At 39.2% G+C, this 26,763-nt stretch overlaps 1 protein-coding gene across 4 annotated transcripts in view; it reads right to left on the bottom strand.

Annotated features, from left to right (window-relative positions):
• Nucleotides 1–2,902: 2,902 nt before the first annotated feature.
• Nucleotides 2,903–26,763, bottom strand: part of polk (polymerase (DNA directed) kappa) — a 35,013-nt gene continuing 11,152 nt past the window's right edge. For 3 of the 4 annotated variants that reach the window (XM_007905352.2, XM_007905353.2, XM_007905354.2), the window contains exons 5-15: nucleotides 24,629–24,760; nucleotides 18,984–19,134; nucleotides 17,957–18,223; nucleotides 16,428–16,552; nucleotides 14,663–14,829; nucleotides 12,273–12,305; nucleotides 11,671–11,767; nucleotides 11,365–11,536; nucleotides 8,573–9,790; nucleotides 7,435–7,486; nucleotides 2,903–4,433 (exon numbers count right to left, since the gene is read on the bottom strand). In XM_007905352.2, coding sequence (XP_007903543.1) covers nucleotides 4,349–4,433; nucleotides 7,435–7,486; nucleotides 8,573–9,790; nucleotides 11,365–11,536; nucleotides 11,671–11,767; nucleotides 12,273–12,305; nucleotides 14,663–14,829; nucleotides 16,428–16,552; nucleotides 17,957–18,223; nucleotides 18,984–19,134; nucleotides 24,629–24,760 — 2,499 coding nt within the window. In that variant the 3' untranslated portion in view covers nucleotides 2,903–4,348. The remainder of the gene's footprint in view (nucleotides 4,434–7,434; nucleotides 7,487–8,572; nucleotides 9,791–11,364; nucleotides 11,537–11,670; nucleotides 11,768–12,272; nucleotides 12,306–14,662; nucleotides 14,830–16,427; nucleotides 16,553–17,956; nucleotides 18,224–18,983; nucleotides 19,135–24,628; nucleotides 24,761–26,763) is intronic. The other variant, XM_007905355.2, reaches the window with a different exon arrangement.

Genomic DNA, 26,763 nt, shown 5'->3' with positions numbered 1-26,763 from the left:
ATGGGACGATTCATCCTTGTTGGAGACTTTGGTGAAAGCTTTAGTCAGTTCGTCCATATTTTCAATCGCACTTTATAAGATCACACAATCCAAACAGCCTGCAGTTTAAGAAATCTAGTTTTTGAGGTAGCTCTTATATTTTAAATAAAAGAAACTTGTTCAGATTTTGAGTTAGATCCCTCAGTGCTGGATTGTGCCTGCCTGTAACTCTGCCACTCCTCAGACCTTCAGTTCAGATTGCATCCTCACCTCAATTTACGTCAACTGTGAAACCTGTTAGACTAGGTTGTGAAGCGCAGAAGAAATGATTTATTGTCGTGGGTGCGGCTTTTCTTTCTAAACTTGCAAGGGGAGGCCTTCCAGTCACCGGGGCTATTCCACAGTAGTTCTCTCTATTAGATCTCCAACTGTTAACTGTAGTTCAAGAGTACTCAAAACTATCTGACCATGATTCAGGAACCAAGGGAATATTCTCAACCCAGTTTTTAGTAAAAGCTGAAAGTCACCCAGTGGTAATCACAAATCACTGATATGTTCTTGAACTATCAGAGGTTTAACAGGCATACATGCCTTCACCTTTAATGTGAATTTTCATTTACATTTATCATAATATTTCATTTAGTTTTCAATAGCTATAAAGATCCTGATGAGCGATGGCAAGATTGTTTTATATTGGGAGACCTCACAATATCAGGAGAGGGACCCTACTTCCCATCTGATCTGAACCTTCCAGAAAACCCACTCTACCTGTCTTCCCATCACAATATCAAGATGTTTTATTTAATGATTGCAGTGTCTGGCTCCTGTTCCAGTCATTGATTATCATCTGCATAAAGTAGTTCCTCTCAACTACTTTACCCTTTGCAAACTGAAACCTTTTGTTCCCTTTGCAAACTGAAACCTTTTGTTCCCTTTGCAAACCAAAACCTTTTGTTCTGCTGTTTCAGTGCATCAGATACTGTTCTGATTTTATTTAAGTACCCCAACGCACACTCTGGGGCCCCTAAGCCTTGGCTCTTGCCAAACTACACATAATCCTTCCCGGAATTGGCTAAGCATGATGCATCCAGGGAGAGTGCGCATTCCATTCCATCAATCTATCTCTGGATTTTCCATGTTTAGGTGGGATGCATGGAATTCTCAGTATGGTTTGGATACTCTTAAGAATGGTGATAGTTTCCGCATGTGTCAGACACCCGGCTGACTAAATAAACAAACAAAATTATTTTCTCAATCCCTTTTTAAATCTCATATATGTCTATACAGTACATTCTGAGACATATTTCAAGATTGAAGAACCCTAGCTTATCTAACACATAGGCAATGAACAACCAACATCCATCATATCAGAATCCAAGTAAAAAGTTACAGAAGTAAGGCTGGGGGATGTCGAGCACCAGTTTGCAGGAAGAAGCTCGGTCAGAGATCTGGTGGGGGGTTTTAAAAAGGAAGTTAGTTCCTAACACTACTGTGCTTGACAGAGTTGAATTTAGCAATAACTTTAACGGTATTCAAAGTAGAAGGTAGCAGTGTTCACTAAAAAGGAATTTTTTTGTTGAATAGGTTAGACATAATTAAATATGGAAGAAGAAAAGGTTATTCATCCCATCAATACAACTTCTAAAAACATAAAACCTATCTTACTATTGTCTTCACTCGTTATTTTCATCTCCACAATATTGCATAAACTCCCTGACCCCAAAGATATTCAATAAAAAAATTAGACTATTCATCATCTATGGTAGAAAGTTGCTATTAAGAAAGGTCAAAACTGATTTATTTTACAATATTAGTCCTTATTATTGAATTTGGATATCATGGTTTTGCAAAATACACAGTCACTGCTTTACAGTGTGCATTGGATTGTAAGAGGTGCCGTCCTTCAGATGAGATGTTAAATCGAGGTCCCGTCTGCTTGTTCAGGTGGACATTAAAGATCCCATGGTATTCTTCGAAAAGGTAGTTCCTTCCAGTGTCCTGGCCAACATTCCCCCAAATAAAATTGGTCACCCACTCATGGCTGTTTGTGGAACATTGCTGTGCGCAAACTAGTGCCTGCGTTCACCCACAAAATAGTCAGTCCACTTTACAGTATATCCTGTGAAGTGTTTTGATATGGCTTGTAGATGTAATAAGGTGCTACATCAAATGGATGTCTCCACAATAAAAGGTGCTATAGCAAGATCAAAGACAAGGATTATGAGAGTAAAATGTGGTTTAATCATTTGCCCTTATTATTGAGGTGCCCATAGGTTGAGATTCAACATCTACATTCCTTCAGAAAACAACTTGGTTTTGTATAGCACCCGTCATGCAAAATAATGTCTCGTATTGCTTTGCATTCCTCCCTGACCTCTGCAGCACAGAAACAATTGCATCTCTCAGAGAACCAAGTAATAGTAGGCTGAGTGGAATAATATCAGTAATAATATGGAAAAAAAATAACATTTTTCCAGGAAGATATGACCTGCTTTCTATTCATAGGCTGCAGCTCAAGTCAGCCTCTGCAATGAATAACAAATTACAAACTACTTGTTCCTCTCTGTGTGCACCCATAGGTATCTATAATCTACGCAACTAATTAAACTGTTATTCATCATTACAAGACAGTGGAAAAATGCTTTCAGTTGACATTATATACACAACATTGTGCTCCGTTGACTCATCAATGAAATAAGTGTGTATCAAGCTTCCTGAGGTTACTGCTTATTTTGCAGATTCATCCATCCTTTTAAAATTCTCATTCTTTGATTGCACCTCCAATCATTTCCCTCTTACCTCTACCCCCTTATCTCCCTTCCTGCTCAGGCTCCCTCTCCATCTCCATGAAGTTCTTTGAAACATCAAACATGAAAGGCACTATACAATATTAATTGCAAGAAGTTATTGTTTACTACTTAAATTTCAAAAAGGCTTTTATTTTAAAACCACGTGCATAGTATAGCATTTTCTGCATATCAACATGTCGCATAAACTTTCGAATACAATGTCAGAGTATAAATATAATGTAACAGTTACATTAACTGACTATATGTGATATAAGAAAAGGTAACATGCAAAGTTATTGGGTACCAATGTAGTAATTCATTACATCAGCAGCTGGCAAACATTGAAAATGTTAGCAAAATTATATAATTATCTTTGTCAAATCCTTTGGACAAGTGTTCACATTATTTATTATGATTTGGCAGTTACTCAGTAGAACATTTTCTTATGAGGTTGTGCTATCTTGCCAGATGACATATATAAAGAAGATTAAATAATAAATGGACCAGTTAAAAGCAAATTGACGAAGGATTCATCAACATAGATAAACATATAATGGTTGGACCATTGAGTGGGACCAGAAAAAGCTCCACAGTGAGCTTTTTCTGGTCCCACTGAATCATAACCTTTTTCTGGTCCCACTCCCCCACCAGAAAGATAGTTTTGTTTCAGAATAATATAACAGCTGCTTACAACTGTACAAGTATTTCCCTAAATTAAGACAGGTACACCTCAGGCAGGTAAATCTCCTGTACAAATGTATATTAAAAAAATAACTGTTTCCCAGGGGAATCCTGTAATGGCAAACCCCTAGTATAGTCCAGTGTTCTGTGAAACCATAAGTGTGGTACACCCAACCGCTGACTAGCTAACTTCCTGCATTGGCTTTAAAAAAGGCTAACTTCTTTGTCATCAAGTTGCCACTGACATCCCTTCCTGCATGGAAGTGGTGCTGATGAGACAACAGAATTACATTTGTATAGTGCCTTTCACGTCGGGAGGATATCCCAAGGCGCTGGTCAATCAGTGTTCTGACCTGTGCGCCGTGCAGAGCAGTGCTGCTGACAGTGGTGCACATGTACAGTGTGCATTGAAATAAACCCCCCCACAGCAAGTAACATCAGCGACAACTTAATGACCTAGAAGTTGGCCATTGTTTTTAGCTTACATTAGACTTGGAGGTTTAACTTCTAACAAGGTTCCCCTGTATAGTCCTAGAAATTAAAGCATCAGGTTTAGATCTTTTATTGTGATTAAGTACTCTACAATAATTTATTGATTTCAGAACTGGGCACTGTTCCTGGAAAATTACATCATGGTTCCTGCTATATCAAATGTATTAAAAATAATTTATATCCATTACCAGTAATTAATTTACAACATTAAATCTAAAATATACCTTTTAAGAGATCCAGACAGCTGTATAACTGACAAAATCATAATTGAGTAGAACATACCAATATTAAATATAAAAAAGGAAAGTGCTTTACAACAAATGCTATGCTGTATGTTTCTGCAACCCTGAAATTCAGAGATTTTCCAAAATTCTTTATTCCAGTACACAATGTTTTCAAACTTAATTCTATTTAAAAAAATTGTCGATAGTAAGCTTAGAATTGTTGAATCTTGCTTTTTTCGATGCTGGTTTCTGAGCTGATGATCCCATCCTGAAAACAATGTAAAACAAATAAATGTATTTCCAAGTAATGAAAGCAGTGAAGATTAAGTAGACAGATGTTCCTCATTAATATTATATTTGGATACCTATATAATAACAGGTGTAAATTTTGCAGAATATAAGAATGGTATGATTAAAATATGGAGTTGATCATCAAAATACCATGAACTGCATTGCATAAAACATCACTGTTGATTTTGAAGCCAACATACACAAGCTGGTCTCAATCATTAAAATGTGTAATGACACAAATGGCATGTGAACGAAATCAAATTGTTTTTCTACTTGGTCTCTCCATCAGCATACGCCTATTATACCTCATACTGGAAGGCAAGGTAACTGTCGGAAAGCAACTCGACTATAGACTGTGTTATAGTCAAGCATGACCTCTCCTCACCCATTGCCACACAAATATGCCACCAGTAAAAGGCGCTGTATTAGGGCCAGGAGCAGGTACCCTTGGCTGGTTTTCCCCCTCCTTAATCCTGCAAAGGCCAGGGCCTAACCCCATGGAGCCAAGAATAGTCTTTTTAAAAATTTCTCTTTGGTGAATTCAAGAGCCAAAGACTGTAGAAGGTGGGAGGAAAGATATAAAAATCCGAGTGAATCAACTTTTGTTTTTCTTGTCTAGTTTCCAGTGTAGTGCTAGGAGTTAGGAACAGATTGCATGCTAACCATATAGAGAAAAGAAAATAGCCTGCATTTGGAGCGCAGCAAAATTATTTATTCACCTACATTTCTTTTCTGGTACTGGCCACTTGGTGCTTAATATCCCGATAGCCTGTTAGACCACTAATGCCGTCAAAGGAAAGATTGGATTTCCAGTCTGTAGCCTCTCTTCTTTAAGAAATCTGTCTAGATTTCAACTCAAAGGAACAGATGCTATTTGGCAAACAATGTATCATGGGAGGTTGTTCCAGATTTCCCCATCTCTGCACAAAGACGTGCTGCCTCATGTCCAGCCTGAAGTGATTTTCCCCAGTTTGAAAGCACGATCTCCAGTGCTATAACACGTGTTCACTGCAAGACTTTGTCGTCTGCCATTATGTCACCTCCACGATCGGCCCAACCTGTAAATAAGCCCAATTCCTTGAGCCTCTGATTGTAGAGTTGTCCTATAAGAGATAGTTTCACTCTGATGGCCCTTTCCTTGCAGCTTCTCCAGTTCCTCTTCATCTGTGGATATGTGAGTCCATGGTATAATTTAAAAATAGAATCAGATTCATAATCTATTGCTGGTGCTATGCATCCCAGCACTCAGTTAGCCCAGGTAGTGGCTGCCTCATGCTGATTTGATTCTAAGGATGTGATCAATGTACTATACCATCTTTGCATTTCCTTTCTTGTTAACTATCTTGAGAGGAATCCCACCTAGAAGGTAGTTATTCATAGATTCATAGAATGTTACGGCACAGAAGGAGGCCATTCGGCCCATCGAGTCTGTGCCGGCTCTTTGACAGAGCAAGTCACTTTCACTAACCCCAATCACCAGCTTTCTCCCCATAACCCTGCAAATCCGTCTTCTCCAGATACCTATCCAGTTCTCTCTTAAAAGCTGTTATCGAATCGGACTTCACTACCCTTTCAGGCAGATCATTACAAATTCGAACAACTCGCTGAGTGAAAAAAATTCTTCTAACCTTCCCTCTGCTTCTTTTGGTAGATATCTTAAGACTGTGACCACAGGTCACAGACACACCTACCAGCGGAAACAGCTTTTCCTTATCTAGCCTGTCGAAACCTTTCATGATCTTGAAGACCTCTATCAGGTCCCTGCGTAACCTTCTCTGCTCTAATGGGAAAAGTCCTAACTTCTCCAGCCTGTCCTCATAGCTAAGGTTCCCCATTCCTGGTATCATTCTCGTGAATCTCCTTTGCACCCTTTCTAGTGCCTTAATGTCCTTCCTGAAGTAAGATGCCCAGAACTGGACGCAGTACTCCAGCTGAGGCCTAACCAGTGTTTTGTACAGATTAACCATAAGCTCCCTACTTTTATACTCTATGCCCCTACTAATAAAGTTCAGTACACCAAATGCCTTTTTTACTGCCTTATCTACCTGTCCCGCTACCTTTAATGATTCGCTTACTTGAACGCCCAGATCTCTCTGTACATTCACCCCCCTTAAGATTGAGCTACCAAGTCTATATTGCCGCCTATCATTTTTCCTAAGTGTATCACCTCACACTTATCCACATTGAAATCCATCTGCCACATGTCAGCCCATTCCACCATTTTGTATATGTCTGCTTGCAGTTGGTTACAGTCCTCCTCACTATTTACTACTCTTCCTAACTTTGTATCATTTGCAAACTTGGAAATGGGTGCTCCCTATGCCCAAATCCAGATCATTAATATACATTAGAAAGAGCAGTGGTCCCAATACCAATCCCTGGGGGACACCGCTGCACACCTCCTTCCATTTCGAGAAACACCCATTAACCACCACCCTCTGCTTTCTGTCACTCAGCAGTTCTTAATCCAAACTGCCACAGTCCCCCCTTAATACCATGGGCCTCTAATTTTTTTATTAATATCTTATGTGGTACTGTGTCAAATAAACTTGAACAAGTTTATTAACTAGCACAAGAACCAAATACACAAAAAATGCCCCACAAAACCCATACATCTTTTGCATTAAAAAAAAGATGCTGGAGTTCTGCCAAAATGTTTTGAGATTGCATTTATCCAAATTATCCATGTTCAACAAAAATGATAAATACCAATATATAGCTCGACTAAAGGCACATAAACTATGGCTAGATTATAAAATCAGAAAATTCTACAAATGCTCAGCAGATCAAACACACTTGAAAGAAAACAATGGGTTAATGTTGTGATCTTTACACCCAAATGTTAATCTATCTTTCTCCTTGAGATGCTGTTTATCTGAAGTATATTTCCAGCCTTGACATATATTTTAGATCTATAATACATTTACATGATTTTTAAGAACAAATGATCAATAAAGACAGACAGTGGGTTTTCTCACCTTTTTATTCGAGTCATAGAGTTTGAAGATGGTTTCTCAAATCCCGACAGACCTAAGAAAAGAATATTGACATGTACTATTGTTCCTTCACGCACAGGTGAATAACCTATTCATAAGAATTTAATTTGGTATTCAAACAATTGAGAGAATTGGGCTTTTTTTAAAAAAAGAACAACTCCTGGGAATTGGCCTGTTCCAGTTTGAGCAATTGGGAGCACTCTCTTCCTCCCCCTTTCCACACCATTTATACTCCTCTCTTCCCCAAACCTTTCATACTCTTCTTTCCTTTGCTAACTCACTTTCTCACACCTTCCATACTCGCACATTCTCCCCTCTCCTGTAAAATCACTGCCCTCTCCAATTTCTCATAGGCTGCCACTGACTCTAGGGTGGTAGTAGAGGCGAAGGCTAGCTTAGTTTAATTTCCTAACCTCTCGCTGACATTGAGTGAGTCCCATCCTACCGCTCTCTCAGTAGTCCAACCACTGTGCAGTCAAGGGAGAGGTGGAGCGGTGACCTGACACTCTTCCCGGATCACCACAGGGGTGAGGTGCAGGGCCTCGGTCAGCACAAGTGCATATAGTATTGTTGTCATACTCTGGCTCATAATAATGATCCTTAATAATAATCCTTGCATTTGACATGGAGCCTTATCATGTCTTCAAGACACCTCAAAGGACTTCACAGAATATACTGTATATTTTGTAGGCAAAACGTGGCAGCCAATTGCACACAGCAGTGTTCCACAAACAGTCTTCCAGGTATCAGTCCAGGTATTAGACACCAGACCCTCCAATAGTATCTCAGTCTCTCTCATAGTATATAAGACTCATTATTCTAGACTCCGTATCAAAACTCACACAGTACAAGAATCAACTCCTCCAAAAAAACAACTCCCTGAAAAATATAACTCGGAAGCACCATGCAGGCTTGATTGATGGGTGGGTGTTGTTCTCACATTTCCCTAGAAAAAACTGCGATAGAAATGTTTCAAATGGGTCGAGGTTCTTAGAATATAGGCTACATTCCACCATTTATAAGTTTTGATACTGTATTAGTGAAGCACCTGTCTGCAAAAATGCTGGTGAGATAACTTCAAAATATGTTATTTTGAAAATTTTAATTGAAAAAAACTCACCTACGATATTCCGATTTGAAACATTGTATGTGTTGGATGGATGAGCTTGTCTTTCAATGAGCTCCTGTATAACCCCTTGGTTTAAACATATATCAACATGCTGGTTAAATGCTGACAGATCAGTTTTTGCTTGCTCAACATTGCAAACTGGACAAACCAAGGCTGTGGCTTCTCCAACTTGGATTGAATGCTTTTTCTTTGACATTTTAGATATCGTCTGACTTGACTGCTCCACATATTGAGTTCTTGGTCTCAATTGGTTATGTTGTACAGACAAAGAGTGTTCTAATATGTTACAGCTAACATTTTGTTGATCGTATATTTCTTCCAGCTGTGTTGATTTACTAGATTTAAGAGGTTCTTTAGTGCAAGATAGATTGTGGTTTGAAAATTCCCTTTCAAATGCATTACTGTCCTTTCCGACTTCCAAAGATTTTGCTGTATAGTCAGGCAAAGCTATATGATCATTTAATGTCTCTGTTACATCAGTCTGTTGAACAGATTCTCCAATACAGTATGTGCTGCTTTCTATTAAAGATGCTCTACAATAATTGCTGTTTTCAGCTTCTGTTTCTAAAACGTCTTCTATAATATTTGGACTCATCTTTGAAGACTTCTTGCTACATTTCTTGCCCTTCTGCTCCTTGTTTAAATGATAACTTTTTAGATTAATCAAATTTTTCTTTCTTAAATTATTATCCAAGACAGATCCTTCCTTCATAAATGCTGAACTTGTTTTTGAAATAATCATTTCATCTGCTATCTCTATAACTGAAGGAGGTAAATTCTCTTCCACTATGCTTGTACTTAGGCACTCATCGATGTGCTTGTTAAACGCCTCTAGATTAGGTACACTCTGCATTTTGAAGCATATTGGGCAATTGCTGGTTATCTTCATCTCTGCAGTCAGTCCACCATCAGACTGCATTTCATCCACACTGCCCACTGGCATGGTTACGGCAGTTTTGCAGGTTTCCTGATGCCTGTTTGCAAGAACCCTTTTGAAAAAGGCCTCCTGATTGTTTTGCTGCCACATTGCACGTTTTTTGTTGAAGAAGCTCTCCGCTCCAGATGTTTGTGGAATTTCTACTTGGGTTTTAATCTCTTTGCTTTCAGACTCAGGGGAACGCTCAGGTATTCCACCATGGAAGAAATTGATGATAGATTTTTGGCAAGATCTTTTCACTTCTTGCTGAACAAAGCCAGACACCTTTATACCTGCATTGAAGAGCACAAGGGAGAAATAAAAATATTGCATTATAGTTTATCACAGTCTAGATTTTAGTTTAAAAGGTTACCATTGAAATCAAAATAATTCCAAATTTAAAACAAAAAATAAATTACAATTTATGTGCATATGAAAGGCTTTTAAGCATCATTGGTACTCCTCCAAATGGAATTTTGTTTCACAAAGTATCAAGAGGCAGGAAAGTAGTGGAGCTTGTTGGGTTCACAAGCAGTTCCCCAAACATCAATGTTAGCCAAAACTGTCAAATAGAGGCCTCACAAGTCCAACTACTAAAGGAAGGGGGAAAGGTTGGCCATTTACATTGAAGCTACTATTTTAAGAAAGATGTTACCAGTGCCATAAGCCTCTCGATTCCCTCAACCACAGATCATCTGAAGTGAAGGAAAGAAAGTACAAAATAACATCTACTTCTATCCTATATTATATTGTATAGTATTTCAGAGCACTGTAGAGTGGCAGGGTTAGACGCCGAGCAAGGGAGAAGGGGGAGGTGACCATAGGTCGAAGCGGTAAGTCTTAAAGTGGATTTAACAATACGAACTTGGAACCCATATGTTGACACTCCAATTCAGTGCTGGGGTGTGCTGGATTGTTGGGAGGTCCTGTCCTTATGGATCAGAAATTAAACCAAGGGACCATCTGCCTTTTTAGGTGGACATTAAAGATCCCACGGCTGTTATTTTGTTGTGGAATTGTGGTCTCCCAAGGTCCCACTAGTTAAAAAGAAAAGGGAGTTTCTCCTGGTGTTCTGGCCAACAATCCCCTAAATAAATTTGGTCATTCACTTCACAGCTGCTTGTGGGACATTGCTGTGTGCAAATTGATTGCTGTATTCGCCCACAAAACACAGTCACTCCACTTTTTATAGTAAATCCTGTGAAGTGCTTCGGGAGGTCCTCCTAACATGAAAACACTATACCAAATGTAAGGATTATTATTATTGTCTGGAGCTTGCCAAGAATGGAGCTGGAGAGGCAAGGGAGCAGGGTTGGAGCTGACAACGGCATGGATGAGGGCCAAGCATAAAACAAATATCCTTTCATTTTGTTAATAAAGGCACAAAAAAGTTTCCTGTTACGACCTTCATTGCTTTCGTAACTGGCTCATGTTAAAAGCAACAAGCCAGATAAAACAGGGTTGGGAAAAGGTCAGGTTCAAAGCAAATAAAAAAAATTGGCCCTTGTATTTTTACTTTTCATGCAATGGAAATTTACACACTTTGTTATGTACAAAAGCGTTTTTGATTATTTTCATTTGATTGCTAAATCTGGTATCCAATTCATACCTTCATGCATGTTTTTCCTGAAATCTCAGTATACGGGAGCAATCAGTATACAGTTTAACGGTCTCCCAACAGAAAAGGAAAGGTTAAAATGGAGAGGTTCTAGTTTGTGCTTAATTATATCAAGAACTTTGTATTAATAGATAGTTAACTTTTATTAGTTTAATGATGAATAACTACACCATAAAATAAAGGGATGTATTAATTGTCACAACTGCACATTTTCTGCCAAAAATATCCTACTGTGCGTTATTGCTTTACCCATAAGTCTCAATCTCAGTGGCTGTGGGTGGAGGCTGTCAATCTCAGTCTTTAGTAATTTATACGCAACAGCAAAAATCTTCTCTTCGGTGGAGACCGGCACTGGAACAGTGCAGGCCCTTGTCTTCACATCAAAATGTACATTCTTCAGCTTTATGGTAACAGTTTTTCCCTAAGATGCAAAGAAAGCAACTCTGAAACATTGAAAAATCCCTGGAAAGGTCTATTTTTACCCAACAATGATTAACTATAACATTTTCAAACCTTTTAGGTATAAAGACAAATGTAAACAAGGACAAGCTATACCCGAAGTCCATTCTTGTGGAGATCTTCAGCAAGGTCACTACAAAGATCACGGCACAAGCTGTACTGCTCCTCTGCTTTGCAAATTTCGTTGAATGTCCTAAAATACAAGATATGAATCATGCAACTTTTTCTAAAGTCCCAGCATGTAAACAATCCTTGCATTTGTTGTCGGCTCACTTGGTAGCACTCTTGCCTCTGAGTCAGGAGGTTGTGGGTTCAAGCCCCATGTTGGGATTTTGAACTCAGTCTAGGCTGCCATTCCAGCACAGTGCTAGGAATGGGCTGCATTGGTGGAGACATTAAACTGAGATCCTATCAGCCTGTTCGAGTGGACGTTGAAGATCCACGGCACGATTCCAAAAGAGAAAAGAGTTTCTCCTGGTATCCTGGCCAACAATCCATCAGATTAAATTGGTCATTCACTTTATGGGTTTGTGGGATATTGCTATGTGCAAAACTTTCATTAACTAATTGAATTATTAGATCAAAGATACTTTCAAGTATGTGTGATTTCTACAAATTTTAATTGACACTCATTGTTGTCATCACAGACTGATATGCAAAATAATGATTGGATCAGAGTAGTAGTGTGAAAGACTTACCTTTCTATGCTCATACTCTTCCTTTCACCATCTCTACAAAAAGAATAAGAATACAGTCAATTCACTTTACAGTATATTCTGTGAAGCGCTTTGGGACGTCTAGAAGACGTGAAAAGCGCTATATCAAATGCAAGGATTATTATTATTAAGAACAAATATCAGAAACACATTTCACTTTATTTTTAATTCATCAAAAGTCAACATTTATTTGAGGATTTTTCTTAAATTCCTTCAACTATAAATTTACTATATCCTTTATGGTAAAGGTTTGTCCTTTTCGGCTAATAGAGTTCCTATAATTGGCACTCATCTTCTCAAGATTTATGTTTAACAATTTCTTCGAAGACTGGGTTACAATGTGTATTAACAACACGTTTGAGTCTCTTAACAAGGATAAACACAGTCATGGGCCGAAGGTCAGTTTCCGTGCTGTAAACGTTCTACGTTTTCTTTGTTGTTTAATTATTTGCCATTTTTCTTTCTATCCACCATTCTCCATCTGAAGTGATTACAAATATTTCACTACAAATTTTGGGGCAGATATGGTTTACCCTCTAATTTTCTTTTCTTCCCTTCCTGTGAGGAAGCATAGGAACAGGAATAGGCCTTTCGGGCCTTTGAGCCTGTTCTGCCTTTTAATTAGATTTTATATGGTATAGAGGCCTCTATGCCATACCTCACCCACATGACACAGGCAAGATTTGAATCTCATCACTTTCTGATTTAACTGCAATTTTTTAAAAAAATTGTGAAATTGTTGTTTGAGTAATGTTTACAGCGCTTTAAGCTCTCACACCCTCCTGCGCTGCTCTCCTTAGCCCTTCCATGAAATTCCATCCTGGAGCCCCCAGCCTTGCCCCCTCTCTTGCCTCCTTTCAAGGCCCGTCTCAAGACCTTCCTCTTCAACGGTCATCTTCCCATCACCACCTCCCGATGCCCTCCACCCTAATTGATTCCAACCCCCAGCTTGGGGGAAAACCTTTTGACTATCCAGTGCCTGGAGACATCCTCCCAACATGAAAGGTGCTATATAAATGCAATTTGTTGTTGTTGTCGTTTAGCCCATGAAGTCTGTATAGGACTCCACTTATACTCTTTTTGAGCTTATCGGTGTCTGTTGGTTAGTGTAATCAAGTTCTTAATAATAATAATTGAATTTGATATGGCGCCTTATCACATATTTGAGACTTCTCAAAAGTGCTTCATTGAATATATTGTAAAGTGAATTGACTATATTTTGCGGGCAAATTAAGCTTGATTACACTGACCAGCAAAGATAGACAAGGTCATAAAGAAAACAAGTCAAACAAATAAAATTTATATTTTGATCTTAATAATTTAATAGAATTTAATAGCTTTAAAATGGGACTTTGGCAAATATTTGGAAAACAACAGCTTCCATTTATATAACCCTTCGTAGAATAACATCTTGGAGTGCTTTACAGAGGTGGTGTTGAACAGAGTTGTGCGTGTGTATGTGTGTGGTGGGGGGGGGGGGGGGGGGGGGGCAGGTAAACACTGATCCATGTGGAGACCCATCACGTAAGAATATCCAAATCAAGCTGAGAATTCCATGCATCCCACCTACACATGCAAATCCCCGAGACGGATTGTTGGAATAGAATGTGCACTCTCTCCTTGGAGGGACGCATCCTGCTTACCTAATTCCAGAAACTATTAGTCTCAGGTTAGCAAGAGTCCAGGCTTGGGGACCCCAGAGTGTGTGTTGGGGTACTGCTGGAGACTAACCAGCTAAAACCACAGCGTTTGCCATTGATATTGCTGTCTGGCAAACTTTCCTGCTGCTTGTCCAGCGAGGACCACCTTACCTGTTAGGGCTTTGGCTTGCAGGGTTAACTTGCCAAGAGGGAACTTGAGAAAGCTAGGGATGTCAGTTGACATGTTGCTTGCCATCCCCAAACAGTGTGAAACAATAATAAACAAAGCAAATAGGATTATCAGCTATCCTGCCAAATCAGTTGAGTTCAAATCCCCAGGTCACTGACAAGCTGTGTAGTCCTTGGATCAGGTTGCAGCTGAAGTACCAGAGTCTATGATAAAAGGTGGCCACCCAGGTCCTAGAACACATTTTAAAGGGATGAGCTTATGTGGAACAAATAGATAAGTGAGGTATTTTTAACCTAAAAAATGGGAATTTTCTTGGGCACCTTGTATTCAAGCTTCTTTCCCAAGCTGTGAGTTACCAATACAGCAAACAAAGACAAAATGTCTAACCAGAGGATAGAAGAACTGGCAGAGAAAAAAACATTCTGGGATAAATTTTGTGAGACTCACCATGATTTGCCATTTTATTTGAAACTGTGTCTTTATATTATAAGCCAACAATTAAAATTATAGAACTCACATACATCTTATATCAGCATATTTACCTTTCAAGATGTGTGCCACCCAGGCCAAGTGAGATTTCTAGAAAATGATGCCAAGAAGTTTCAGAGAAGAGGAGGGAAAGCAGTGCCCCCTGCTGGTACAATTCAGTGCATTTAGTGATGCCAAGAGCATTCAGCAACTTTTCTGTCACTTTTCCAATCCCAGGTACCTACAAAAAAAATTAATGATTATGTATCCACCAGATACAATACAATCACAGATTGTGGCTTATTAGAAACATTATTTTGCCATCCTTCAGATGAGATATTAAACCAAGGTTCTGGCTGCCTGTTCAGATGGATAAATAGGAGGCCCATTCTAAAATAATAAACTTTTTCAAAATAGTACAATGCCATTAAAGATAATTATTTGTTGGTTGTTTCCGATACCTGTCCTGAGCCAAAATGCAAGATAATGTCCTGTAACTCTAAATTTAAACTTATCGGAAAATATTAGTTTGAGAGTTAATAACAAAGTGCAGAATTTGTCAAGGTGGATAGGCTACTGAGTGAGGTACTTCAGTTCTACTCAGAAAGGCATCTTCCAGGTGCAAATAAAATACAGAAATCAGCACAGCATCAGATCCTTCTACCCAAACAGAAACCAATCATTTAATGAGGAAAAAAAGTTGCTTGCCCTTAGGCCACTCCAGTTTTAAAAATATACTGACAGCAACTGGTAAAAGCTTTATAACTGGTAAAAGCTTTATAAATGGAATCTTGTTGTTGTTGTAAAAAAAAGCGCACAAGTGAAAAGTTTAACCCAAACAACAAGAAGATTCAATTTATAGAGCGCCTTTCACGTCGGGAGGATGTCCCAAAGCGCTAAATACCGTATGAAAATCACTGAATTGCCTCCTTCAAGACCCGTCTCAAGACCCTCCTCTTCAACCTTGTCTTCGGTCACCCTTCTACCCTATCCTCCTGCCCTCCACCCCTCCTGATCCCAAACAGCAGCTCAGGTGTGGGTCCCTGACTGTCCAGCGCCTTAGAACATCCTCCTGACGTGAAAGGCGCTATACAAATGTAATTTGTTATGGTTAACGAAAATTGAAACCACTTAGTTCTCAATCTGAACTATATTCAATCTGAACTATATTCACCCACAAATATACAGTCAATTCACTTTACAGTGTGTTCTGTGAAGCACTTTGGGACGTCCTCCCGACGTGAAAAGCGCTATATCAAATGCAAGGATCATATTGAGTAGGAAAACACCCCATAGGAAGCTGTGTTCTTCATGAAGCCTGGAGAGGCTCTGCTGTTTCCCGATCTTGGGGGAGGGGTAAAATTGGGAGGGAAGAGTCATGGCTGGTGAGTCTCTTACATGTCCTGGTGAAGGTTTATAAGCAGGTATTGCCAATTTTGAAGTAGACATGGTGCCGTCTTAGCTCCAGGTGTCAAGACAGTAGATGAAGAAAATTGGGTTGGTAAACAAAAGTATAGGGGTAACCCAACAGAATAATCCGATAAAAATCTGTAAAATTATGTCTATAATTGCAACAATCAGTCATTAAAAAGGGCCATTAGACCTTTAAAAACAGTCATTGAGAATGTGAATTCCAAGGAAGTTAGGCAGGACTCAGAAACTCCTATTAAGTACAGGATGAAAATAACTATTGTTGAATGGAGGTCATGTTAACCTGCAACAATGACTGAAATTAAAGAAAGAAACCAATTGCTCAAACTTTTCCTGTTGTTGGCTTGAACTATTCATGGCATGAAGCGAATAACAAAATCTGAAACACTAATGCAATTTCTGGATTACCTTTCTAATAGGTAAGTTCTTGATGAAGCCCATCACAGCTTCACTGTCAAATGGAATTCGATACTGGCCGTTAGGTTTCTTCATGTCACTGCATACTTTGGACAACATTGTATTTGGTGCAATTCCTAGAAATATCAAGTAGAGAAACAAAAATACAAATCAGGTTTTGTAAGTCCAGCTCTCTTTGGTTACTGCTATGTCAAAAAGAAAACTACTTAGCAGGAAGAAAAGGCCTAACCCATTGTGATCGACTCAATCTCACTACAGATCCAACATTCTTTACATTTTACGGATGATCTCTGCTTCTCCCCACTTTTAAATCCTGATTTAAGAATTACCTCTTCAACTGTGCTTTTTTCCTTCCCCCCAACCAGGTGCCTACCAACTGCGCTTTGAGACATCCTCCTGAAGTGAAGCATAAATGTAAATGGTATTGTATGCCAGTGGGTTATTAAAATTGAACAAAATCATTTCAAATGCAAATTCTTCCATTTTGTCAAGAATGGATTCGCATTCATAAGATTAAATAAAATCCCCAAATGCTTTTTAAAAAAGATCAATGCCATTGTAAGCTTAGATACTTAGTTTCCCCCTCAGATAGTTTCATCACACCATGGAATCAACATAAATTAGAACAAATGCTCTGAAAACAGGAAAGAACAGAATTGGATAATTTCAATCAAACAATTTTAATGATGCAAAAATAAATGTTAAAAGCAAGAACAAAATGTATCCCTTACTTCTCTTTTAATATGCTTGAAGCTTAGTGTGATGGGACTAAATTCATACCAATTTATTATTTCAGCAGAATGAAAAAGAAAATGTAGTAACAAGATGATATACATTCTTAAAACCGTTTCGTTTATTTTTTTTCCCTAATTCCATCCCACCCCAACTGATCGGTTCCACAGACGCTGGTTACTCTTGGGTACTTTGCTCAAGTGGCCTATGTTCACGCTTGCATGTTAGCAGGCCACTCAAAAGTAAAGGGTGTCACAGCCAAGCCTCAGTCCCTATACAGCATTGTGAAAATTCTGTAAAGGGACCAGTAACAATAACCAACTGGTTTTCTCTTCCTTAACCCTGGGAAGCTTGGGGACATTTTAGCCTTACCATGCAGAGGCCAGAAAACGCAACAGACCAGGATTTGAACCAGCAAACTCCTATCCGTACAGCTCTATTCCTTACACCAGTTATCCAACTGGCAGCCTAGGTCCGCATCCGGCCTGAGGGCCGATTTCATCCAGCCCATCCCCTCCCCAACATTTCATCTGGCCCACCCACTCCCTCCATATAACCCATATTGTTATGTTACGTTTCTGGAAGGGAAACACAAAAATATTACTTATGCTGCCCACAGACCGCATAAGTAATATTTTCAAATACGGCATCCAGACGTCAACAGCCAAAACTTTGGACCACCCTGCTTACACCATCAGGGTTATTCAAATTAGATTGTTAAATGATCATAAATCAAGCTTCTTAAAATGAATAGTCTGCCTCTAACTCATACACTAACAGGTTCTTGCCTGCACTTGCTGTTAATTTAGTTTTCTGCTCAATCCTGAAGCGCATTTCTCGGACAGTTTCTTCCACCGAAACTCCAAAAACGATTTTTTCTTTCTGCTGCTTATTTGACTCCTTTTTGCTGCCTTCAATACAGCAACCTTCCTGCTGATTTTCACAATGTACTGAGTCTCCCTGCTGCAACACAGGGGGGCTGTCTTCAAAGAGTACTGGTGAGATGCCTTCCAAATCTTCAAAGGACGGTTGCAAATCACCCGGGCTTTCTTCCTCTATATCAATATTTAAATAGATGTCAGAATGAAAGTTTTATAATATACAGTACTGTAAAATTACACTATGCCCTGAATGCATGCCATTTGAACTACATGAATGGCTCTGATGTAACCGTTCAGAATTAAATCAAAACCTCAGCAAAATACTGTTCATTAAGATAGGTGAGACAAAGTAAAAAAAAAATCAGAAAAGTGTATCAAACATGCCTCCAACTTGGTCATTCTATTTAATAATGTTACTGATTCTTCAATAAAAAGAATTAGATTGGAGTCCTGTAGTGTAGTGGTTAGAGAACTCGCCTCGCAAGCGAAAAGACCTTGGTTCAATTCCCGGGCAGGTCGAAAAGTCAGGCAAGTTTCCTTACTCCACATGCCTCTGTTTACCTAGCAGTAAGTAGGAACCTGATTGTTAGTTGATTGATGGATCGCTTTTCCGGGGGTAATAATGCCTCAAAAAATAATCAAAATAAATACATATTTGGTCACTCAATGCTTGACTGTTTGTAGGACACTGCTGTGCGCAATTGCCGTTTCTCCCCAAAGACGTACCGTCAATTCACTTTACAATATATTCTGTGAAGCACTTTGAGACATCTCAAAGACATGATAAGGCGCAATATCAAATGCAAGGGTTATTATTATAATAATAAATAATTATAAAAATATATTATTATATTTCAACAATACTCTAAATAAAAAAGAAGAGTTTGCCTACAAAAGTATAGTCATTCCGTTTCATAGAAAACTGCAGTATTACCTTGTGTATCACTTTCACTATGACAGTAATATGTTCGCTTGTGTTCAGGCCAGTTCTGCCTTTGTTCTAAATGTTCTGTTATGTCCAGATAGGCCTCATCTAGACTTATTGGGAAAAAATTGGGGTCATAGTCTGCCAATATCTCTTGTACCTACAATAAGCAGAAGAAAAAAAAGTTAATGAATGTCCATAAAGGTGAAGTGTGTCATTAATCACAAGTAAACAGTTAATTACTTCCACCTACAGTAATAACAATAATACTCCTAGCATTTGATATAACGCCTTATCATGTCTTCGAGATGTCTCAAAGAGCTTCACAGAATATACTGTAAATATGAATACAGTAATACAGTATTTAAAAAACCCTTATAAATTATGATTCCACTTATGAGGAAAAACATTAAGATAAACGTGATTCAAAATTTATTTACTTATTTACTCTTGATAATGATTCCAGTTCACTGAACAGATTGTTCTAACTGATAGTGTGTCACAAGAGTCACTTATATATATAATAATCCTTGCATTTTGATATAGCGCTTTTCACGTCTTCTCGATGTCTCAAAGCGCTTCACAGAATATGCTGTAAAGTGAATTGACTGTAAATTTTTGGGCGAACGCGGTAGCCAGTTGCGCACAGCAGTGTCCCACAAACAGTCGTGGATTGAAAATGACCAATTTATTATCATTTTGTTTTAGAGGGACTATTATTAGGCGTGTGGAGTAAGGAAACTTGCTCAAGGTTTTGCCCTGCCTGGAATTGAACCCAGGTGTCTCGCTTGCAAGGCGAGTGCTCTAACCACTGAGCTACAGGACTCCACTTGACACAAGAGCTACATTATCTAGTTCCTCTTATATAATGCATAGGTACACAATTATATTATGGTAGACAGTTTCCATCACTGCCATAGAAACAGAGTGGTGATAAAGCTTTTGGTAGTGGTTATCACCCAGCTTCCTATTTGGGATTGCATTTCACCTCTGGAGCATCAAGCACATAAAACTACCATCAGATGCGCTCATTACTATTTTTGAGTTAGTCTGAAGAAAAGTTGTCAGTCATCATGACTTAGAACCAGCTGGCAACTGGATACCCCACAAAGGAAACTGAACAAATTCTCGTCACCAGCAGCCTCGGAAAGTCTTCCAGCATAAGAATGCATTTTGTGGAGTTCTGTGTTTCAGTGGTTAGAGCACTCGCTTTGCAAGCGAGAGACCTGGGTTTGATTCCCGGCAGGGTGAAACCTGGGGCAAGTTTCCTTACTCCACACACCTGATAATAATCTCTCCCCAAAAAAATGATAAAAATCCATGCCTGTTCGTGGGACACTGCTGTGCCCAATTGGCTGCCGCATTTCTCCTACAAATATACAGTCAATTCACTTTACAGTCTATTCTGTGAAGCGCTTTGAGACATCTTGAAAATGTGAAAAGCGCTATATCAAATGCAAGGATTATTATTATTATTACCTAAAGTCCAAAGCTGTTGTACTTTACAGTAATGAAGAGCTCATCAGACACATGAAATGGAAGTCAATATTAAGGCAGCATTCACAACATTTCAGGCTATGAAAGTAGTTTGCATGCATCAGGACATTTGGAAGAGCCAACATGGATTAAGGTCTGCACTTTCTGTTGCCTGCCCCTGAGACTACGTATACCACATTAAAACAATATGAAATAAATAAGAAAAATTAAATATTTTTAAAGCCCTTGTCCAATGATAAGAAATGGAGGTACTGATAGTGGGGTAATATTCCTCTTACTCCAGCACCCTATATACTTTAAAAATGTAGGTTCCATTTTGGCTTTCAGCTGCACGTCGAATCAAAGTGCTTTACGTTGCTGGCTGGGCACCTGATCCAGGGGAAAAGAGAAAATGGAGGGATGGGGGGGGTGGGGTAGAAGATGGGCGATTGCTAGTCAAAGAGATAAATCTTAAAGTGGGCTTTAAAATTGAGAAGGGAGGAGGTGAGTCGGAGAATCTCAGGGTTGGATTTCCAAGGAAGAAAGTTAAAATGATCAAAAACTCTCACACTAATGGTGGGGTAGATTGGGCAGGGAACATGAAGCAGGTCAGCGTTTGCTGAGCAAAGGGAGCAGCCAGAGTGGACGTCCTCCCGACGTGAAAGGCGCTCTTTAAATGGAATCTTGTTGTTGTTGTTGTTGTTGTTGTTGGTAGGATTGTTGGGGGTCCCAGAAGTAGGGATCAGGTGAGGTCATGGGTGATATGAATTGGCGGATCTTGAATTGGGGCAGGGTTGTCACAACAAAACAACAAAATTACATTTATAGAGCACCTTTCACATCGGGAGGGCATCCCAAAGCGCTGAACAGTCGGATGTTGGGGCCCAAGTATGGGGGAGGGGTGATGTAGGGGTGAGGGAAGGCAGAGAGGTGGGAGGGAGACCAAAGGCATAGTCAAAGAGAAGGGTCTTGATCCCGGCCTTGAAGGATGCAAGGGAGGAAGAGAGGCTAAGGGACCGTGGGATAGAGTTCCAGAGTGTGGGGGCAGAAAGGCTGAAAGACAGGCCACCGATGGTCGGGCAGGTCAGACAAGAAACATGGAGCAGGCCAGAGCCTGCTGAGCGGAGGGAGCGGGCAGGTTGGTTAGGGAGTCAGCAGGTCAGAGAGGTAGGAGTGGGCAAGGCCATGGATGGCCTTAAAGGTGACGACGAGGATCTTGAACTCGATCCTTTGGGGGATGGGGAGCCAGTAAGTCGGGTGAGGGTGGGAGTGATGGGGTCACGGAGCCTGGTGCGTGAGAGTACACAAGCTGCAGAGTTTTGGATGATCTGCAGCTTGTGAAGGGAAGAGTTCAGAAGGCCGATGAGGGAGTTCCCATAATCAAGCCTTGAGGTGGCAAATGCCACGGGCTAAATCTGGGGGATTTCATCCGGTCCGCCGAACATTCTGCATACCTATCAATTCTAATGGTTTCTCCCATACACTATAGGTTCTTAGGTCCACATATGGGGAAAACTCCACAGTCTATGGAGAGTAGAGATCAATCTAGTACTTTTTCAGGTCCGGTGAAAGTATACGCACATGACAGGGCTGAACCATTATTTGAATGAAAGCAGGAATTGTGGTTCTTATGTCTAACATTGCACCTACTCAAGCTTCACATTAAGGACCCGTGGTCTAATGTGCAGCTTGAATTGACACCATTTGCACCTATTCAATCTACACGTTAAAGTCCCTAGCTATTAAGTTTTACTCTGCCCTCCCCAAGAAAAATTTATAACCATTGCTGAGGTGCTTCATTTTGTAACGTATTTTGCAAAGAAATAAGTCAGAAATTCCTGAAAGGAGAAGTGTTACATCGTGCCCGAAGGATTCAATGAATATTTTTGTATACATGTGCTTTATATTGTATATTATTGTTCTAAAAAATTGTATGAATTTTTACATTGCTTTTTGTAACTGAAATAATGAAATTAAGTAATACAGTCACACAATTTAAAACATAGGATTTCTGTATGATTCTTACAGGTTATGTTTCTCAATCCAGCAGCCAGCCCTCAGCAGCCAAATGGTTGGACCACCCTATGCTAAGGGATCGGGAGCCAGTGGAGCGGGAGAGGACGGTAACACCACAAAAGCTCCCTAAAACTACCAGTAACTGGCACTGTAAGCAATCATGTTCAGAGAGAGCAGTGGCAGCCAGAAATGAACCACACTCCATAAGCAAAAAGCCAGAATTGCTACCTTCTGACCAAATTGCTTGCTAATCGAATGCCATCACAACAGCATTAACAATATGATTAGCATTTGCAATATTAACAAGAAGCAATGTGATTCGCACAGCCACACAAAGTTTCAACATTAGATATGCAAACGGGATTTGTCACTAAGCTGTGGGAAGGAAGAAAGTAGCAATGTTCTCACCATACCATTTCATGCTGAGCTGTGTTGCCCACCAGGAAGCTCACAATGACTATCTAGTGACTATCTTCTAGGGGGTAGGGGGAGGTGATCATGATCTCCTTGGAGCTGAACTGGTTCCAAGGTGACATGTTTGGCAACGGAATGTCAAAGTGAGCCAGCCCTATGTGGTGGTCTCTGTAGGCCAGTTTCTGAGGCAGGCGGGTCCACAATACTCCAGAGCACTACTGATGACACCTGGCTCATCAGCAGAATTTGGAAGGGCAGACACTCTTCCCACTAAGCTCCTGTTACCCCTACAAGCCAACGCCCTAACAGATCCTAGCTCAACAAGCAATGGAAAAGCTTACTAGACAATGCTATCTATGCAATTTAGCTGGGTAGATTCCAGCAGCACATTCTTGGTGTCCCCAAGCCTCGGCCAACCTGCTCCTAATACTCTCCAGAATTAGGTAAGCAGGATGCATCCCTCCAGGGAGAAAGTGTGCATTCCATTCCAATAAATATCTTAGGGATTTGTAAGTAAAGATGGGATGCATAGAACTTTCAGTTTGATTTGGATACTCTTAAACATGGTGCCAGATTTCCGCTTGTGTCAGACAACCAGCTGAGCAAGAAAATGTGCTAATCAAATTCACAAATCACATTTCACATTCTGTGCTATACATTAGCAAAAAAATGTATAAGATTAAAATGCAATATTTATGTTTGAAAGTTCTGCAGATCAAAAAGTGCAGTGGAACTGGTTCTCATATTTTTTCTTAACTTATTGCTATATAATAACAAAAGCACAAACAGATATCACATATAAACTAGCACATGCAACTGCTTCTCAAGATTGCACTTTTCACACTTAGACTAAAGTGGTTGTGAAAAGGACACATACTGTAAACAAGCTTCAAGTCTTATTGGACGGATTTAGTAATTCTATTTTTAGATGAAATAATAATAATCCTTGCATTTGATATAGCGCTTTTCACGTCTTCTGGTCGTCTCAAATATGCTGTAAAGTGAATTGACTATATTTGTGGGAGAAACGCGGCAGCCAATTGCACACAACAGTGTCCCACAAACAGTCATGGATTGAAAATGACCAATTTATTATTGTTTTGTTTTGGAGGGATTGTTGTGCATATTTCACGTACTTGCTAGTTATACCCTCCACTCTTCTGAGAAAAGGGGTCTCTGAATCATCTAGTGTCCTGTTACTGTGTTCCTTGCAATTTCAGCTCATTATTAAAAACAGATTTATTTTTGCATTTTATCAACGATTTCATTTGTTTGCAGAAGTACTGTTATTACAGCAAAACTCTTGTCACTTTGTTCGCAAAGTTCAAACTTCCACTCTGTAATTTTGTTCACTAAATGCAATTTGCACTATCACTTGGTTCACTATGTATTTGTGTCACATCACCTCTTCTTTTAGTATTCTCATATTTGTTAAAGGAAGATTCATTCTTGGTTCTTTTCAAAAGTACCAAATTCAAATATCAAATAATAGGTCAACTGCAAATCCTTCTATGTGGGAAATGATACATTACAAACAAATAGCAAAGGAAGAGTCACTCCTGTTTATTCTTCTGCATTTTATGTTAAGTTTCCCAATTAACATTGGCAGAGGCTCAGTAGCAAGCTGGCCACTTCACTCTCTGCTGACACTCACTTCCTATATGTAGCATACGAAGAGGAAGGGGAGCAAAATAGGTCTTGCCCACAAAAAATCTTTAATATAAATACTTAAATTGTTGATGACTTACCACTTTGCTCACTGCTTTATACTTGTCAAAGTTTACTGGAACAATGATCAGGTTTGGACACAGTTTTTTAGCAATGAATCCAGGCATGGCTGCACGTACTCCATATTTCCGTGCATGATAATTTGATGTTGACTACAGGAATAAACATTGCTACATCAGGAGCCATGTTCAAAAGTAATACACAACCTATGATAGTAGTTAAATAGACAACTATAACATTTAAATCTGTATCAAAAAAATCTCATTCAGTGTCACCAAATCATTGAATTAAATATAATTCAGAGAATTGTTGAAGTGTATAACATAATTTAATAAACACTATACTACTGAAAAGACTGGACTAGAAAGAACCAACTGTCCAAACCTAATTTTTTTTTTCAATTCTATTAATATCTTGCTCAAAATCCTCAAATGAATTTCCTTACTAACTCAATATCTAATTTTCTTTAATTTTTGATATATTCTGCCTCCACAGCCTACCTATATTTGGGAAATGAGCCAGAACAGGATTTAAAGGTTGATGAACATGGAGGGCAGTGATCATATCAGTATAGGTTTAAGGTGATAATATAGTAGGTGATAGGTAAGACAAAGACTAAATACAATACAGTACTTGTTTTGATAAAATCCAAGAACAATGGAATGAGGAAGAAAAATGACAAAACGCATGAAAAAAAATCAGAAATAACAACAAAAAAACAACAAAATTACATTTATAGAGTGCCTTTCACATTAGGAGGACGTCCAAAAGCGCTGAACAGTCAAGTGTCAGAGCCTGAGCATGGGGGAGGGGTGGTGTAGGGGTGAGGGAAGGCAGAGAGGTGGGAGGGAGACCAAAGGCACGGTCGAAGAAAAGGGTGTTGAGACCAGCCTTGAAGGAGGCAAGGGAGGAAGCGAGGCAAAGAGACCGGGCAATGGAGTTCCAAAGTGTATGGGCAGAGAGGCTGAAAGCTCGGCCACCGATGGTCGGGTGGGTCGGGCGGAAGACATGGAGCAGGCCGGAGCCCGATGAACGGAGGGAGCATGCAGGTTGGTAGGGAGTCAGCAGGTCAGAGAGGTAGGAGGGGGCAAGGCCCATGGATGGCCTTAAATAAATACAGAAAGCTTATGAATTAGAGTAAAAGAATAATTAGGAATACAAGGAAGAATTATAGATTGGAATATCAACAAACAAAAGAGTCAGTGTGTTCTACATGCAGCTTAATAATTAAATAGTTACAGCAAAGATAGAACCATTAATATTTTGTTTCCGTTTTCATAAAGGAGAATGACAAAGAATATTGGAAATTACATCTGGTGCAGGGAAAGAAGTCACTATAACAGGATGGGGAGAAAATAAACAAAGTTATTTAAACTTAAATATTCAAAAATAGATTTGTTGTGTTAATTGCAACTTCCATTGTGCAAATATCAAATTGCAAGATTTACAAAATACTAAATCCTACATTGACCGAGTCTGAAAAAATAGGCGCTTGCCTTTTTAAAGAGCTTGCTGACTTGGGTTTCAACAACAAAACAAATTACATTTGTATAGCGCCTTTCACGTCGGGAGGACGTCCCAAGGCAATTCACCAACTAAAGGGAAATTGTAAACAGAAATAAAGCCAACCCATTGTGCTGCCTCCACTCTATGGAGGCAACACAATGAGGTGTTTAGCATAATTCTCATACTATCAATTGTTATACTTTGGAAGAATCCTTAAGAAAAAGTACTGCAAATTCAACAACAAATCTTGCAGATATTAAGATGGCAATTTGACAACTAACAGTCACAGCTCAATCAATATCCTCCTGAAAACTGCTGTTACTCCTTGCTACTTTTGCATTTTAAAATGCAATAAAGCAAATTTATTTACATGAAAGAAAACATCTTAACATGTTTTGTGATCTATCAACATCTATCATCTAGGATGGTCACCTATCACCAGTTCCGTCTCAAGTTTATTTTGCACTTTAAATTTAGCTAATTTTAGCATCACAATTATATCATTACTAGTCTTATTCATTCGATAAACAAAGGCTCAATGTTAATATAACCATGTAATGGAATTTCCTTTGCTAAATTATTCAGGATGTCACTAAATTAATTCTATCATATTTTCTTTCTGTTTACTCTGAATAGGAAAGAATTTTAT

Source organism: Callorhinchus milii, unplaced genomic scaffold (genome assembly GCF_018977255.1).
Source record: "Callorhinchus milii isolate IMCB2004 unplaced genomic scaffold, IMCB_Cmil_1.0 Scaffold1, whole genome shotgun sequence".
Lineage (NCBI taxonomy): Eukaryota > Metazoa > Chordata > Chondrichthyes > Chimaeriformes > Callorhinchidae > Callorhinchus > Callorhinchus milii.
This window is presented reverse-complemented; position numbering and strand designations above follow the sequence as displayed.